The sequence below is a fragment of the Macaca mulatta genome, chromosome 10, assembly GCF_049350105.2.
Source record: "Macaca mulatta isolate MMU2019108-1 chromosome 10, T2T-MMU8v2.0, whole genome shotgun sequence".
Classification (NCBI taxonomy): domain Eukaryota; kingdom Metazoa; phylum Chordata; class Mammalia; order Primates; family Cercopithecidae; genus Macaca; species Macaca mulatta.
In genome coordinates this window covers 22,765,467-22,782,257 of record NC_133415.1, presented here as the reverse complement: position 1 = coordinate 22,782,257, position 16,791 = coordinate 22,765,467, and the positions used below count along the sequence as shown (strand labels likewise).

Sequence of the window (16,791 nt, the reverse complement as noted above, 5' to 3'; positions counted from 1 at the left end):
TCTGTTACCCAGGCTGGAGTACAGTGGTGCGATCTCGGCTCACTGCAACCTCCGCCTGCCGGGTTCAAGTGATTCTCCTGCCTCAGCCTCCCGAGTAGATGGGATTACAGGCACAGACCACCACAGCTGGCTAATTTTTTATATTTTTGGTAGAGACGGGATTTCGCCATGTAGGCCAGACTGGTCTTGAACTCCTGACCTCAAGTGATTCGCCCACCTTGGCCTCCCAAAGTGATAAGATTACAGACTTGAGTCACCGCACCCAGCCAGCAAATGAGGTTTTTACTTATCTTCCATGCTGTTCTAAGGCACCACCAACTTCATTTGTATTAAAATTGTTACATTTTTATTGATTCACTTATATTAATAACTGATACTTAATGAGTGTGTATTGTACGTCAGGCACTGCTCTAAGGGCTCTAGATTGTTTTTGTTTTGAGACAGGGTCTCCCGGACTCAAAAGATCCTCCTGCCTCCACCTTCCAAATTGCTGGGATTACAGGACTCAGCCACTGCCCAGCCCTGGCTCTAGATGTTTAAATTCATGTATTCCACACATCAACTCCATGATTATATGTACTATTATTATCTCATTTTACTACTGTGGAAACTGAGGTACGAAACTTGCGGAGTGAGGATTTGAACCTAGGTCATACTCTTGGTCAGCCAGAGCCACCCTTTTTTTACATTCGTAGGAAGATATGGTTCACACTGTGCAACACATTGATCTTTTCATTTTACTCTTCTGTAGCTTGTTCCATATCAACACATAGCCCCGGCTAAGAGGTCGAGAGACAGCCATTTTGTTTGTAGTGTGGAAGGACTGCAAATCCCGGCATCCCTCGCGGCAGCGGCCCTCTACACACAACAAATCCCGGCATGCCCCTGAACGGCCCGAGGTGGAGGGTTCTAGAAGGCGTGACGTGGGGTCGAGAGCGGGATCGGAGGCTGGCGCCTTTCGGCAGTCGCTGTGGCTGCAGCTGCCGGGCCTGGGGACGCGGGCGGCCGAGGCCGCCGTCGCAGCTTCCTAGTCTCGCCGGCTATGGCTACGCTCGGCCGGCCCTTCGGCGGCCTCCCTCTGAGCGGCAGCTCGGACTTCCTGCAGCCGCCGCCGCAGCCGGCCTTCCCTGGTCGGGCCTTCCCGCCAGGGGCTGACGGCGCCGACTTGGCCCCGCGGTCGGGACCCCGCGCAGTCCCTAGCAGCCCCGCCGGGAGTGCGGCGCGCGGACGGTGAGGAGCCCGTCGGGCTCGGGGCGGGCGGGCAGGCTGGGCGCCCCTCGCGGCGGGCACGGGCAGGGGCGCGGGCTCCGCGCCGGGGCATCTTGACTTTCCCTCCCCACGGCCCTCCGCGGGAGCTTCGCAGCCCAGTTTACAGATGAAGAAACTGATCCCCAGAGACGTTAACTGTAAGTCGCCTGGGGTCGCACAGCCCAGGAGTCCGGTCCGAACCTCGGCCCGACTGTGTCCCCGAGAAGTGAGACTTCCAGTTGGAACCTGGGCGACTCGGTCTGGGTGCCCCCTCGGCGCGGCCGCTGTTAATGACAACTTTCAGTGTCTCATCTGCAAAGTATGCCAAGCATGGGACAGAAACGGGTCCTCTTAGTGAGATTATGCAAATAAAGTGTTTAGAACAGAGCCTTCCCCGAGGACGTTTTCCCTGGTTTGGTCTTCCACCTTGACAAAACGACAAGTTGAGATTTCAGTGCCCAGTTATTTCGGGGCAACCCACCGTTACCCGACTGACCTGTGATTTGTACCCATCCCACTAGGCTCAGAAAGGGACGTTTGGTGTGTGGGGATGAGGAAGATTATTGGAGCAAGAAAGAGGATCCTGAAAGCACAAGCTCAAGTACATTTCTGAATTGACTGATTTTTGTTTGTTCCAACAGTGTTTCTGTTCACTGTAAAAAGAAACACAAGCGAGAGGAGGAGGATGATGAGTAAGTTTCAGTGGTTGTTTATTCACTCTATGGTCACCGTTAATTGAACCCATGTTGTAGTCTAAATTACTTGTTTAAGTGAAAAGGTGAAACATTAGATGAGTGTTTCTGGAAAGAGACACAGGAATTAGTGACACTGGTTGTCTTTTAGAGAAAGTAACAGTGGCAGGTCAGAGGGAAACTTTTCGCTCTGTAACAAATTGTAATGTTTGGATTTTGAGCCATGTTAATGTTACATGCACAAAGTAAAATAATTTAAAAAGTACATATTGAAAAGTTGTTTTTTTTTTTTTTTTTTTTGAGACGGAGTCTCCCAGGCTGATGTCGGCTCAATGTAAACTCCGTCTCCCAGGTTCATCCCATTCTCCTGCCTCAACCTCCCTAGTAGCTGGGACTACAGGCGCCCGCCACCACACCTGGCTATTTTTTTGTATTTGTTTGTTTGTTTTTTTAGTAGTTGTTTTTTTAGTAGAGACGGGGTTTCACCGTGTTAGCCAGGAGGGTCTCGATTTTCTGACTTCGTGATCCGCCCGCCTCGGCCTCCCAAAGTGCTGGGATTAAGGCCTGAGCCGCCCCAGCCTGAAAAGTCTTTTTTTTTTTTTTTTTTTTTTTTTAAAAGTCAGGGTCTCTGTCACCCAAGCTGGAGTGCAGTTGTGTTATCCCAGCTCACTGCAGCATCAAACTCCTTGGGCTCAAAATGATCCTTCAGCTTTAGCCTCCTGAATAGCTGAGACTACAGACTTGTCACCACGCTGAGCTAATTTTTTAAAAAAATTTTTGTAGAGATGGTGTCTCACTATGTTGACCAGTCTGGTCATGAACTTTTGGCCTCAAGCAATCCTCCCAGCTCTGGGATTACAGGTGTGAACTGTCACACCAGACTGTATTCAAGTCTTTTACTCCACACCCCTAGTTTTCCCCACCAGAGATAACCGTTACCCTTTTTCTGTGTCTCCTTTAGACGATAATCTAAAAATTTACCAAGTTTTCAAGTCTTTTTCTTTCTTTTTTTTTTTTTGTTTGAGACAGGGTCTGATTCTGTCACTCAGGCTGGAGTGCAGTGGCTGTTTTTTTACGTTCGTAGGAAGATACGGTTCACACTGTACAACACATTGATCTTTTCATTTTACTCTTCTGTAGCTTGTTCCATATCAACACATAGAGGTTTACATAATTTCTCTTTAAATAGTTGAGTGGAAGCCAGGCGTGGTGGCTCACAGTGTAATCCCAGCACTTTGGGAGGCTGAGAAGGGCAAATCAGGTGGTTAGGAGTTTGAGACCAGCCTGGCCGACATGATGAAACCCTGTCTGTACTAAAATACAAAACTTAGCTGTGGGTAGTGGTGTGTGCATGTAATCCCAGCTACTCAGGTGTTTGAGGCAGGAGAATCGCTTGAACCCGGAAGGCAGAGGTTGCAGTAAGCCAAGATCACGCCGTTGCACTCCAGCCTGGGCAATAGAGTGAGACTCCGTCTCAAAAAAACAAAAAAAAAATAGTTGTGTGGAATTTTTTTTTTTTTTTTTTGAGACGGAGTCTTTGCTGTGTCACCCAGGCTGGAGCGCAGTGGCGTGATCTCGGCTCACTGCAAGCTCCACCTCCTGGGTTCACGCCATTCTCCTGCCTCAGCCTCCCGAGTAGCTGGGACTACAGGCGCCCGCTACCACGCCCAGCTAATTTTTTGTATTTTTAGTAGAGACGGGGTTTCACTGTGTTAGCCAGGATGGTCTCGATCTCCTGACCTTGTGATCCGCCCGTCTCGGCCTCCCAAAGTGCTGGGATTACAGGCGTGAGCCACCGCGCCTGGCCAGTTGTGTGGAATTCTATTGTGGGACTTCGTATAGATAATTAACCAATTTCCTATTGATGGATTTCTAAGTTATTTTCTAATCTTTTGCTATTACAAATCTACCCTGACCATTCTTTTGAAGTTCTTTGTATATGTTTGGAAGTATATGAATGGCTTCCTTGATGCGGAATTGCTGGGTCTTAAAGTGTGTGCATTTTAAAGTTCGAATGTGAGTTTTTGCCAATTTATATGCCCATTAACATCTTCTCAACACAAGTGTATTTTTAAACTTTGGGATTGCTGCCTAACTAATACATGAAAAATTACATCTCATAAACAGGCAGTCTAATAGAAAAAGAAGTAAGGCCAGGCGCGGTGGCTCACTCCTGTAATCCCATCACTTTGGGAAGCCGAGGCAGGTGGATCACGAGGTCAGGAGTTCAAGACTAGCGTGACCAATATGATGAAACCCGGTCTGTACTAAAAATACAAAAATTAGTCAGGTGTGGTGGCAGGTGCCTGTAATCCCAGTTACTCGGGAGGCTGAGGCAGGAGAATCGCTTGAACTTGGGCAGCAGAGGTTGCAGTGAGCCGACATTGTGCCACTGCACTCCAGCCTGGGTAACAAAGTGAGACTGTCTCAAAAAAAGAATAAGAAGTAAAAAGATTTCTCAAAGATAATATCCAAGAACAACCAAATAAAAAAGTGTTCAACGTCATTATCTTTAGGGAAATGCGTATTAAAGCCACAATGAGATGCCACTCTACCTCCAGATATTGGGATGCATGTGAAGCACCAGGAACTCTTAAACATGGGTAGGAGTGTAAATTGGGACCATTAGGATCATTAGGCATCCACATTAAAGTCCTGATTTGGCATCCAGCGTAGTGCCTCATGTCTGTAATCCCAGCACTTGGGGAGGCCAGGGTAGGTGGATTTCTTGAGCCCGAGAGTTTGAGACCAGCCTGGCTAACATGGCGAAACCCTGTCTCTACTAAAATACAAAAAAATAGCTGGTGTGGTGGTGCGTGCCTGTAATCCCAGACACCCCAGAGGCTGAGGCAGGAGGAGAAGGCAGAGGTTACAGTGAGCCAAGATTGTGCCACTGCACTCCATTTTAGGCAACAGAGCAAGACTAGATTACCATTTTGGGATGCTGGCTGTATTCTATATCTTTTCTTTTGTTTTTTTCCCCAGTTACTTTGTTGCTCAGGCTAGAGTGCAGTGGCACAGGCTCAGCTCACTGCCACCTCTATCTCCCAGGTTCAAGCGATTCTCCTGCCTCAGCCTCACAAGTAGCTGGGATTACAGGAGCATACCACCACGCCCAGCTAATTTTTTTTTTTTTGAGACGGAGTTTCACTCTTGTTGTCCAGGCTGGAGTGCAATGGCACAATCTCCACTCAGCACAACCTCTGCCTCCCAGCTTCAAGTGGTTCTCCGGCTGTACCTCCTAAATAGTTGGGATTACAGGCATGTGCCGCCTTGCCTGGCTAATTTTGTATTTTCAGTAGAGACAAGGTTTCTCCATGTTGATCAGGCTGGTCTGGAACTCCCGACCTCAGATGATCCTCTTGCCTTGGCCTCCCAGAGTGCTGGGATTACAGGCATGAGCCACTGCGCCCGGCCAATTTTTTGTATTTTTAATAGAGAAAGGGTTGTGCCATGTTGGCCAAGCTGGTCTCAAACTCCTGACCTCAAGTGATCTGCCTGCCTCGGCCTCCCAAAGTGCTGGGATTACAGGCGTGAGCTACTGTGCCAGACCAGTATACTGTAGCCTTTTTTTTTTTTTTTTGAGATGGTGTCTCGCTCTGTTGCCCAGGCTGGAGTGCAGTGGCACAATCTCGGCTCCCTCGGCACAACCTCTGCCTCCCAGGTTCAAGTGATTCTCCTGCCTCAGCCTCCCGTGTAGCTGGGACTACAGGTGTGTGATAATTTTTTGTATTTTTGGTAGAGACGGGGTTTCACCATGTTAGCCAAGATGGTCTCAATCTCCTGACCTTGTGATCTTCTCGCCTCTGCCTCCCAAAGTGCTGGAATTACAAGCATGAGCCACTGCGCCTGGCCTATTCTGTGTCTTAAATTACATTGTCATTATTGTTTGTTTTGTAATTATTTGTTAAGCTGTATGTTTGATGTAATTTTACGTGTGTAGGATTTTATAGTTAAAAAGGTTAAAGAAGTTTAGATTGTTGTTTTAATTTATATTTGTTAATTATAAGTGATATTGAACATCTTTTCTTTTCTTTTTTTTCTTTTTTTTTTTTTTTGAGATGGACTCTCACTCTGCCGCCAGGCTGGAGTGCAGAGCTGTGATCTTGGCTTACTGCAACCTCTCCCGCCCAGGCTCAAGTGATTCTCCTGCCTTATCCTCCCAAGTTGCTGGAACTACAGTCGTGTACCACCAGGCCCACCTTATTTTTGTATTTTTAGTAGAGACGGGATTTCACCATGTTGGCCAGGGTGGTCTTGATCACTTGACCTCATGATTCACCCGCCTGGGCCTCCCAAAGTTCTGGGATTACAGGCGCAAGCCACTGCGCCTGGCTGTTTATGCATATTTTCTATTGGCTTATTGATCTTTTTCTTACTCATTTATAGGAATTTTTTTTTTCTTTTTGAGACGGATCCTCACTCTGTTGCCCAGGTTGGAATACAGTAGCATGATCTGGGTTCACTGTAGCAACCTCCACCTCCTGGGTTCAAGCGATTCTTCTGTCTCAGCCTCCGGAGTAGCTGGGATTACAGGTGCATGCCACCATGCCTGGCTAATTTTTTGCATTTTTAGTAAAGACAGGTTTCACCCTGTTAGCCAGGATGGTCTCTATCTCCTGACCTTGTGATTCGCTCACCTAGGCCTCCCAAAGTGTTGGGATTATAGGTGTGAGCCACCACTTCCTGCCAGGAAATCTTTATTAAGGAAGTTAGGGGTTTATGTGTGTTGCACTTGTTTTCTTCAAATTTATCCTTTGTCTTTTAATTTTGTGTATGGTTTTTTTCTGCCATTGGACACTTTGGATTTTCTAAACTTGTTGATACGTAGATTCATAAAACATTAGATTTGAAAGTTCCCTTAGTTTAAAAATCACTGGGTCCGGCGCAGTGACTTATGCCTGTAATCCTAGCACTTTGGGAGGCCGAGGCAGGCAGATCACCTCAGATCAGTAGTTTGAGACCAGCTGGGCCAACATGATGAAACCTCTTCTCTACTAAAAATACAAAAATCATTTGGGCGTGGTGGTACGTGCATGTAGTCCCAGCTACTCGGAGGCCGAGGCAGGAGAATTGCTTGAACCCAGGAGGTGGAGGTTGCAGTGAGACCCACTGACCAGAAAATATTTCTGTTCCTTATTGCCTTGGGATTACTGTGGATAACACAGGAAACTTTTTGCTTTTATCTTTTGGGGTTCTCTCTTAAGATGTTATTATAGATGCCTAAATAAATAAATAAAAAGTTTAGAGTATAGAAACTATTGATTTAAAAAGTTAACCATCTTTAATTTACAAGTGGAGAAGTTGAGGCCTTGGGAGGAGGTGGGATGAGACATTTGGATGTCTAATGCCCAGAAGTGTGCTATCATATTATCTTTGGGACTTAATTATCATCGATCTCTATTTAGAAAGTGAACCTACAGGCATGAAATAACTTAGCCTAAATCATGTTGTTGGAGGTCAGAGTGCAGAACCCAGCTGTTAAACTCATTTGCATTTTATAGTGGAATTGTTAGATTGTGTGGGGAAATTACCTGTTCCCTTTAGATTTATTTTGCTTTTTGGGGATGTGGACTCTCTCACTGTGTTGCTCAGGCTGGTCTCAGACACTGGGCTCAAGTGATCTCCTTCCGCAGCTTCCCAAGTAGCTGGGACTGTAGGCACACACCACCACACTTGCCTTATTCTGCTTTTTCCTCAAGATGCAACTCATTACTTTACTGTGACACTTTGGAGAAGCCAGGTTAGTTTTTCTAGGTCCTAGTTTCCAAATAAAAAAAAAAAGGATTTGATGAATTCTTAAGTTTCTATGAAGTACGAATTTGTTTAGGATGTGAAGACATTATGTTGCAAAGTGGGAGAAAATTGGACTCCACTATTGGTTGGACACTGATAGAGCCTCTGACATTTTGAAGGGGACCAAGAAATTAATGCTGTCCCCCACACCTGTAATATTAATACTTTGAACAAACCTCATGAGATGTACATTTTTGCCCTAAGGGAATATAGAATGGCTGCCAGACCATCTCCCTATATGTTTGATGGAGCAGTAGCAGTATGACAAAATATGCTGAATTGCTGACTTTTGGTTTCTTTGTTTCATTCATTCATTCATTCATTCATTCATTCATTCATGGTCTGAATTAGTGTCTCACTATATTGCCCAAGCTGGTCTTGAACTGTAGGCTCAGGTGATCCTCCTACCTCAGCCACTCCAAGTGCTGGTATTACAGGTGTGAGCCACCACGCCCAGCCAACTTTTGGTTTCTTTACTTCCCACTTGCCCTTTCCAGAGCCAAATAAGCAGGAATGACTTTAAGGTCCCACATTGAACACTTAACTGTCTGAACAGGCAAAATCTTGCAGGTGCATCTTTATTTGGCAAAGAGCAGTAGAAGAAAGCAGTTCAGTGTGGCTGTGAGAATAGCAGGAAAAAAATGCAGTATTTTCCATCTTGTAATCACACACTTGTCAAAAAAGTTAGTTTTTTAAATATAAAAATTTGATTGGAGATAGGAATGATAAATGTTTCATTTATATTAGTTGGGATTTTCATTGAATTTTTTTTCTGTTTTTCAGTTGTCCAGTAAGAAAGAAAAGGATAACTGAAGCAGAGCTCTGTGCTGGTCCTAATGACTGGATTCTTTGTGCACATCAGGATGTAGAGGGTCATGGAGTAAATCCCTGCATTAGTGGCCTTTCCGTACCTGGGATATTAGATGTTATTTGTGAAGAAATGGATCAGACAACTGGAGAACCACAGTGTGAAGTTGCCCGAAGGAAGCTTCAAGAGATTGAGGACAGGTAACTGGGCAGTGTATATAGCTGGTTTTTTGCTGTTTCCTTGTAATATCTCTTCTCATATAAGCTAATTCTGTTTATCATTTGGTGATACCTTGATCCTTAACCTCTCAGAAAGACTGTAAGTCAGAGAATTCAAAGCGTATGGTTTTTTTTGTTTTGTTTTTTTGTTTTGTTTTGTTTTTTAGATGGAGTTTTGCTCTTGTTGCCTAGGCTGGAGTGCAATGGCACCATCTTGGCTCAGTGCAACCTCCGCCTCCTGGGTTCAAGCGATTCTCCTGCCCCAGCCTCCCGAGTAGCTGGGATTACAGCCATGCGCCACCAAGCCCAGCTAATTTTGTATTTTTAGTAGAGACAGGGTTTCTCCATGTTGGTCAGGCTGGTCTCGAACTCATAACCTCAGGTGATCCACCCGTCTCAGCCTCCCAAAGTGCTGGGATTACAGGCATGAGCCAACCCGCCCCCCCCCCTTTTTTTTTTTAATTGAGACAGGGTCTTGCTTTGTCACCCAGGTTGGAGTGCAGTGGCTCACTGCAGTCTTGACCTTTCAGGCTCAACACATCTGCCCCCCTCAGCCTCCCGAGTAGCTGGGACTGCAAGCATGCACCGCCACCCCTGGCTAATCTTTGTGTCTTTTATAGAGATGGGATTTCACCATGTTGCCCAAGCTGGTCATGCATTCTTGGGCTCAAGCAAGCCGCCTGCCTCAGCCTCCCAAAGTGCTGGGATTACAGGCGTGAGCTACTGTGCTGGGCCAGTATACTGTAGCCTTTTTTTTTTTTTTGAAACAATCTCGCTCTGTCGCCCAGGCTGGAGTGCAATGACACCATCTCAGCTCACTGCAACCTCTGCCTCCCAGGTTCAAGCAATTCACTTGCCTCAGCCTCCTGAGTAACTGGGATTACAGGTGTCTGCCACCACACCTGGCTAATTATTTTTGTATTTTTATTTTTATTTTTGGAGACAGAGTCTCGCTGTGTCGCTTAGGCTGGAGTGCAGTGGTGTGATCTTGGCTCATTGCGATCTCCGCCTCCCAGGTTCAAGCAATTCTCCTGCCTCAATCTCCTGAGTAGCTGGGATTACAGGTGCCTGCCATCACACTTGGCTAATTTTGTATTTTTAGTAAAGACAGAGTTTCACCATATTGGCCAGGCTGGTCTCGAACTCCTGGCCTCAGGTTATCTGCCCATCTCGGCTTCTCAAGTGCTGGGATTACAGGCATGAGGCACCATGCCCAGCCATGAAGTATGTGCTTTTAAAGTGAATTCTCATAGAACTGCTAAGTGTTTTCACTTACTGTCTCTGAATATTAATTTTGGTTTATGTGATAATTCTCTGAAAAACATTCAGATTTGATTATATGTAAAACTTTTTTGTTAAATGTTGAACAACCCCCTGAGTATAGGTTTTTTTGTTTCGAGACGGAGTCTTGCTCTGTTGCTCAGGCTGGTGTAGAATGGCACAATCTTGGTTCACTGCAACCTCCACCTCCTGGGTTCAAGTGATTCTCCTGCCTCAGCCTCCTGAGTAGCTGAATTACAGGGATGTGTCACCACACCCGACAAATTTTTGTATTTTTAGTAGAGATGGGATTTCACCATGTTGGCCAGGCTCTTCTCCAAATCCTAACCTCAGGTTATCTGCCCGCCTCAGCCTCCCAAAGTGCTGGGATTACAGGTGTGAGCTGCCACGCCCAGCCTGAGTATACCTTTTATACTCAGGTATAGCCTCATTTTTTGCTTAGTCTATTGCTGTATTACTTACTGCTTTTATCCTTTTGTATTTTTAAAATTTTGTCTAAATACTAGAATATATAATAGCTTGTCTAAATATTTTTTCTTCTGCTGATGCCTTAATTGATTTAGGATAATTGATGAAGATGAAGAAGTTGAAGCTGACAGAAATGTTAACCATCTCCCCAGTCTTGTCCTTTCTGATACCATGAAAACAGGTTTGAAGAGGGAATTTGATGAAGTTTTTACAAAGAAAATGATTGAGTCTATGTAAGTTTTGGTACCTGATTTCTATTTATTTATGATCTTGCAGGGAAAACCCAGTGTCTAGATTCTGCCCATCCTGTCCTCGTCAGCTCTTTTTATCTCCTGATCACCAGGCAATCGGAGATTGGCTTTTTCCTAGTTCATTGGGTTGAGCAAAGTGCTTTATAAGCAGAAGTTTGAAGTATGGGGAAGTGGCTGCCTTGCCTACTTACTCTTTCGTTCCTTTGAAGACCTAAAATGGACTGTAGTCTGCTATTTGGAAATGGGATGACTGGCAAGAGAGCCCACTCTCTCAAGTTCTTGTGATAGGATATAGGAACCACATTTCAAAGGCTCCTGTTTACCCGGCTTTCTAAATTACCCAGGAACAACATTGAGGCCTAGGAAACAAAAAAAAAGTGGCCCATCAGTGAAAGTAGTTACTGCAAAGACTGCAAAACAAAGCTCATATTCTTGGCTCATTAGCATAGTCCTTCCAGGCCTTTAGCAGAGCTGTTTTGCTTTTAATCTAAACACAGTTTATGAGCTCAGTTATCTGGTTTCCTAGATCATCAGAGTAGAAGCAGAAACAGCAAATGAGAGCAGAACAAACAAAACTTCTAACAGGGAGCTGTGACTACACTGTGAGGACAAGAGAGGAACCTGGAAAGCAAACACAATAACCTAAAAAGTAAAGTGGCCTGGGGCCTGTGAGTAATGATTAGCCCAGCCCTGTAATCCTGTAGTCCCTGAAGCCTCCATGATCTCAAATTGTCATTATTAACTATGTAAAATAGTAGGGAAGTTGGTTATAAAGTGCCATTTAGGTATTGCCTAGGAAAGACTTTAGATGGAGTTGGTACCCAATGAGGGCAAGTTTCAGGTATCTGAAAAAACTTCTTAGGACACCAGTCTCAGTGAGGCCAGATAGATGAGGCATTATTACCTTTGGATACAGGGGAGATGATTTGTGCTAGAAGTTCAGCTGCTATTTGGTCTTATCACAGAGGTTTTGCATTAGGGTCCTATCTTGAGCTTATAATTAACTACCCAGCCCTATGGGTGGGTAAATAGCCATAAGTAAGCTGGTCACGTTACCCTCCAGCCTAAAACATAGCACTTTCTGCTTTTGGTAGTTTTCCAGAAGCTAGCCTTTGGGGGTATTTCATTGTTTTGTTTTATTTTTGCTTCCTCTTTGGGCCCAGACACCATTGCTGCCACAGTGTGTGTATAACATAGTCATTTTGCCTTAACCGTGAAGCTTGTTTTGTTTTGCTTTGTTTTGTGTTTTGAGACAGGGTCTCACTCTCACCCAGGCTGGAGTGTAGTGTGGCATGATCACAGTTCACCACAGACTTGACCTCCCGGGCTCAGGTGATCCTCCCACCTCAGCCTCCCGAGTAGCTGGGACTACAGGCACCCAGCTAATTTTTGTATTTTTTGTAGAGACAGGGTTCACCACATTGCCCGGGCTGGTTGCAAACTCCTGGGCTCAAACCGTCTGCCTGGCTCGGCCTCCCAAAGTGATAGGATTACAGGCACAAGCCACCATGCCTGACCCATAAAGCATTATACTTTGTACCTGTACTAAAAGGCACCTGAGATACTTTCAGCATGTTTGTCCAGTGTTTCCTTTTCATTTATAATGATTTAGTATAAGCTAGCTGCCTACATCTAATATTAACCACAGTTTTAAAAAATTTCTAACAATCAAGGGCTCTGTGTTTTCACATTGGATTTTTAGATACTTCCCATCACAGCATCATTACATCCACTTGATTTGGTTAGATATACATGTTGAAGTGTGCAGTGTTATGTATTTGAGGGGCGTTTCTAAAGATCAGTTGGAGCCAGGCATGGTGGTAATGTGCCTGTAGTCCTAATTACTGGGAAGGCTAAAGTGGGTAGATTACTTGAGTCCAGGAGTTAAAGGCTGCAGTGAGCTATGACTGTGCCACTGTACTCCACCCTGGACAACACAGCAAGACCCCCATCTCTTTAAAAAAAAAAAAAAAAAAGAAAGTAAAGATCAGTTTGTGTGTTCTAAATATCCTGTTTTGCTGCCATCAGTCCTTAAGGTATTAGGTAATGTTGGCTTTTCAACCTATAGCTTTTGTTTTCATGTCCTAAAATTTTTTGATAAAAGTCTGTATTTTATGTCTTAGGAGCCGTCCTTCCATGGAGCTTGTTCTCTGGAAACCCCTCCCTGAACTCCTTTCTGATAAGCCAAAGCCATCCTCTAATACTAAGAACTATACAGGAGAGAGCCAAGCTAAGCATGCAGCTGCTGGCACTACCTTCCCTCAGAGAACTGAACTGTTCTTGGAATCTCGGCAACCAGGGATGTCTCTTTATAATAGTTTGGAGACAGCTACTAGCACAGAAGAAGAGATGGAACTCTAGAAACCAATTTCTACACTAAAGTTGTCAAATGTTAGAAGAATCCTGTGTTCAGTTATGAGACTCTTTGCATAGTATAGGGACTTGAAAGTTTTATGAAACGGGTGTAATAATATCTCCACCTGTGATTTGGGGGTGGGACTCTCATTTTGGGTAGCCATTTATTGACTTCAACTTTTTGCCAAGGAAGTTTGTCTCAAGGGAAAAGCAGTTTTCTGTGGGGCTTATTAAAGGAATGTTGGTTTACAGTTTCTTCGAAGATTACAGCCTCTTCAAAGACAAGTATAGAAGCTGTATGTGTAAGGGTGACTTAAATCATATATCACATTGTCTAAACTATTCAGACACTTGGAGAATATTCTCCTTGAATTCAAAAAAGATGATTAAGAAGGATGCTCCTACTACAGCTGTATCCTGACAGTTAAGTCACAGTTTAGTGTGTAGATATGAGCTGTTTACAGTGGTGCCTATATCTAATTGGGGAGGAGGGAAAAGAGCAGTAGCTTAAGCCTGTTGCTAAGAAATCTAATTTCTTAGCAACTTGTAATTTAGTTATCAATTCAATATAGCTCATTGATAGCCAGTAGTATTGTGGCTCTCCTCTTTGACTATGAAAATAATAGAGAAAGTTTTTCCTTCAAGGCTTTTTTGCCTTGTGCCACTGTTACTCCTTGGTTTCCCTTGCGTAATTGATAAGCCCAGTTATTCAGTAATGTTTACAAATTAATTGACTTTCAATGATAGTTAAAAGACTGATGTAACCCATCTGCAATTTGCCTATGGGAGAAGCATCCTTTAGTTCATCCTAAGGAAGTGCTTGGTCAACTAAGCCCAGCATTGATAACTTTAGTAGTTTTTTAAAAAGTTATACTTGTATTAGCAAGTTTTTTTTTTTTTCCCCCACCGCAACCTCCACCTCCCGGGTTCAAGCAATTCTCCTGCCTCACCCTCCTGAGTAGCTGGGATTACAGGTGCCCGCCTCCACGCCCAGCTAATTTTTGTATTTTTAATAGAGACCGGGTTTCGCCATGTTGGCCAGGCTGGTCTCGAACTCCTGACCTCAGGTGATCTGCCCACCCCAGCCTCCCAAAATGCTGGGATTACAGGCGTGAGCCACGGTGCACAGCCAGCAAGTTACTTTTAAATGTTAATTTAGAAAACAGTGAATGATTAGCTGAAAATATATGAGCAGGTGACATTGAGGTTTACTAAAACAGCCAATTTGACTGGTGCTGAGACTTGTGCAGTAAGCCTAAAAGGTAGTGGAGAATTGCTTCCTGCTAGCAGGAAGCCTTCATCTTCTTGAGTACCTAAACCAGGCTTCAGGTGTCCTTTGAGGATAGCCAGGTTTGAAATTTGTAGTTTCTCAGGAAGAGCTCTTCTGTGTGGCAGGGGCTGATAGGGCAAAATAAAATGACAGTTTCTTTATTGCTACAGAGTATCCACTATAAGTTATTAAATGAGTGTAATGGTATAATGCCCTTCCATCACAACAGGACACCACCCCAGTTTTGTTTTCTGGGTTTCTTCCCCCTTTGTAGGAATCAGATACCTTTTATAGAAAAAAAATGGCTTATGCCACATAAAGGTGAATTTTTAGAAACCACCTTCTAGGCGTTTTTGGAACCCTTACTGAAATCCCTCCCCTTGTTACAGATGGCATAGAAGTCACAAGTCTGTTAATTGGACTGTTACTTCTTTGCCTGTTCCTGCTTTCTCTTTCTGTCTGGATAGTCAGGAAAATATTTAATGTTTAATATTTAAACAAAATATTTAATATCTATACAGTAAAATTATTCAAACTTCAAACCAGTATTGAAAGCAGTTGGAAACCAGCTAATAGTTTCTTAATCTCAGATTTCGAGATGAATGTAAACTGTATTCTTTCGAAATGTGCAAGTGTTTGATTCATGCCGTTTGATAAACTTCTGCCTTGTAGTCATTGTTTGATGGGACCAACTTGTAAAGTTTGTAGCCTTAAACAAATCTCCATGCTAAAAAATGTGTTCCAGTACAACACAAAAACATGAAGTGACTGCCCAGAGGTAGAGTTAGTGTTTAGGTGGAAAGGAAGATGACAGCTTTCCAAAGAAGGATCTAAAACACACCAAGATTGTCTTCTACAGGAATTGTTGGGCAGGTCTCCGACTAAAGGTCTTACGATGAAAAAAGGAAGAAACGAGCCCCCAACCCAAGGCTCTGATACTACTGGTAAATGTAGGAGAGAATTAAGATTCTGTTAATTAAAATCCAAACAGAGCTTATTTCACTAGTCAAGTTACCTGACGTGATAATTATTTCTGCAGGATAATTGATGTTTTATGTTCTTTTTTGGACTTTATCTTCTTGCATATGTTTCTACAAAAATTGTTTTCTTCATCCTTGTGGTGCTTATTCATCTGAGCCGTCTCCACAGTCCCAATGCCTCTGCTTTTTGTTTTACTTTTGTAGCATAAGGGTTTTGCTTTTGCTTTGCCTTAAGATTTCCCTAGGGAGTTATCAGGGCTTTTCGTTTTGTATAGCTTTTGCAGCATGGATCAAACATTGGCTTACTGTGCTAATGTGTGAAGAGAAAAAATTATCTAAAGCAGGTGAGCTTTAATGAACAAATGTGTATTTTATCTGAGTTTGAGTAGGGTGCGTGTGGTTTTTGTTTTTTGTTTTTGTTTTTGTTTTTTTGTAATATGAAGAAAGTCCAGTTCTCATAAATATTAATCACTTAAAAAACTGCCACTCTTTCTTGAAAAGGTACACATGTAAAATTTAGGAAAATAACTAAGGTAGGGGCAGGAACCATAAGAAGAATGTTTACCAGCATGTTCATGTATTATTTTGGATTTGGAACTTGGCTTTGTTTTTCAAAAGTGACAAGAATGGTTCAGTTCTAGGAATGTTCTGGAAGATGCTGTTAATTTTACTTTAAAATGAGAATCTGGTGTTTCTGTATTTTATCGTTTTCAATAAAACTTCTTAAGTGTTTTGGACTTTTGAGATATTTGTATTACTCCACTTAAATAATGAAATCCGATATCTCCTTTCCTCTCAATTGTAGTTGAAGCAGCATTCATATTAGTGAAGGACTTAAATTTATGCTGAAGGGATGATTATGTTGGGATAAAGCTTAAGTTTCATATTTGAATTAGCTATTCCCAAAATAGGCAGGCTGTGTGTTGCTGTTCTAAAACCCGTAGACTGCTTTCCACTCAGAGCAATTCACTGCTATTGTTAGTATTTAGATGGCAGTGGTAACTGTGTATTCAAAAATGTTCAAATGGACTAGGTACGATGGTGCATACCTGTACCAGCACTTTGTGAGGCTGAGGCAGGAGGATCACGTAAGCCCAGGAGAGACGGACCTGGGCAATGTTAGCAAGACCTTGTCTCTTAAAAAAAAAATGTGTGTATATATATACACACACACACACACACACACACACACAAATGTAGAGTTGGAAGAGTGGCATACAGAGTTCATAGAGGGGGTTGAGGATCTTTGAAAATGGGGAATGGAAAACCCAGTGATGTTCACTTACGTGGTGGTTTTTTTTTTTTTTCAGACGGAGTTTTGCTCTTGTTGCCCCAGCTGGAGTGCAATGGTATGATCTCAGCTCACCACAACCTCTGCCTCCTGGGTTCAAGTGATTATCATGCCTCAGCCTCCTGAGTAGCTG

General features: G+C 43.6%; 1 protein-coding gene and 1 long non-coding RNA gene across 7 annotated transcripts; one reads left to right on the top strand and one right to left on the bottom strand.

Moving 5' to 3' along the window:
- The first annotated feature begins 911 nt into the window (after positions 1 to 911).
- Positions 912 to 16,104, top strand: CCDC117 (coiled-coil domain containing 117). Of its 6 annotated transcripts, none has more exons than XM_001102936.5 (5): positions 912 to 1,230; positions 1,890 to 1,940; positions 8,520 to 8,744; positions 10,607 to 10,744; positions 12,886 to 16,104. In XM_001102936.5, exons 1-5 carry the CDS (start codon positions 1,043 to 1,045, stop codon positions 13,121 to 13,123), a joined length of 840 nt encoding a protein of 279 aa, XP_001102936.3. In that variant the 5' UTR covers positions 912 to 1,042; the 3' UTR covers positions 13,124 to 16,104. The 6 variants fall into 6 exon arrangements, with proteins under 6 accessions (XP_001102936.3, XP_077806370.1, XP_077806368.1 ...); XM_077950245.1 differs by lacking the exon at positions 912 to 1,230 and adding an exon at positions 1,318 to 1,406; XM_077950244.1 differs by lacking the exon at positions 1,890 to 1,940 and having other exon boundaries at positions 912 to 1,064; positions 8,630 to 8,744.
- Positions 9,212 to 12,747, bottom strand: LOC144331858 (uncharacterized). The gene is made up of 3 exons (XR_013399420.1): positions 10,440 to 12,747; positions 9,843 to 10,136; positions 9,212 to 9,664 (listed from the first exon to the last, which is right to left on the bottom strand). It is a non-coding gene; the product is annotated as an uncharacterized LOC144331858 (long non-coding RNA).
- Positions 16,105 to 16,791: the final 687 nt, after the last annotated feature.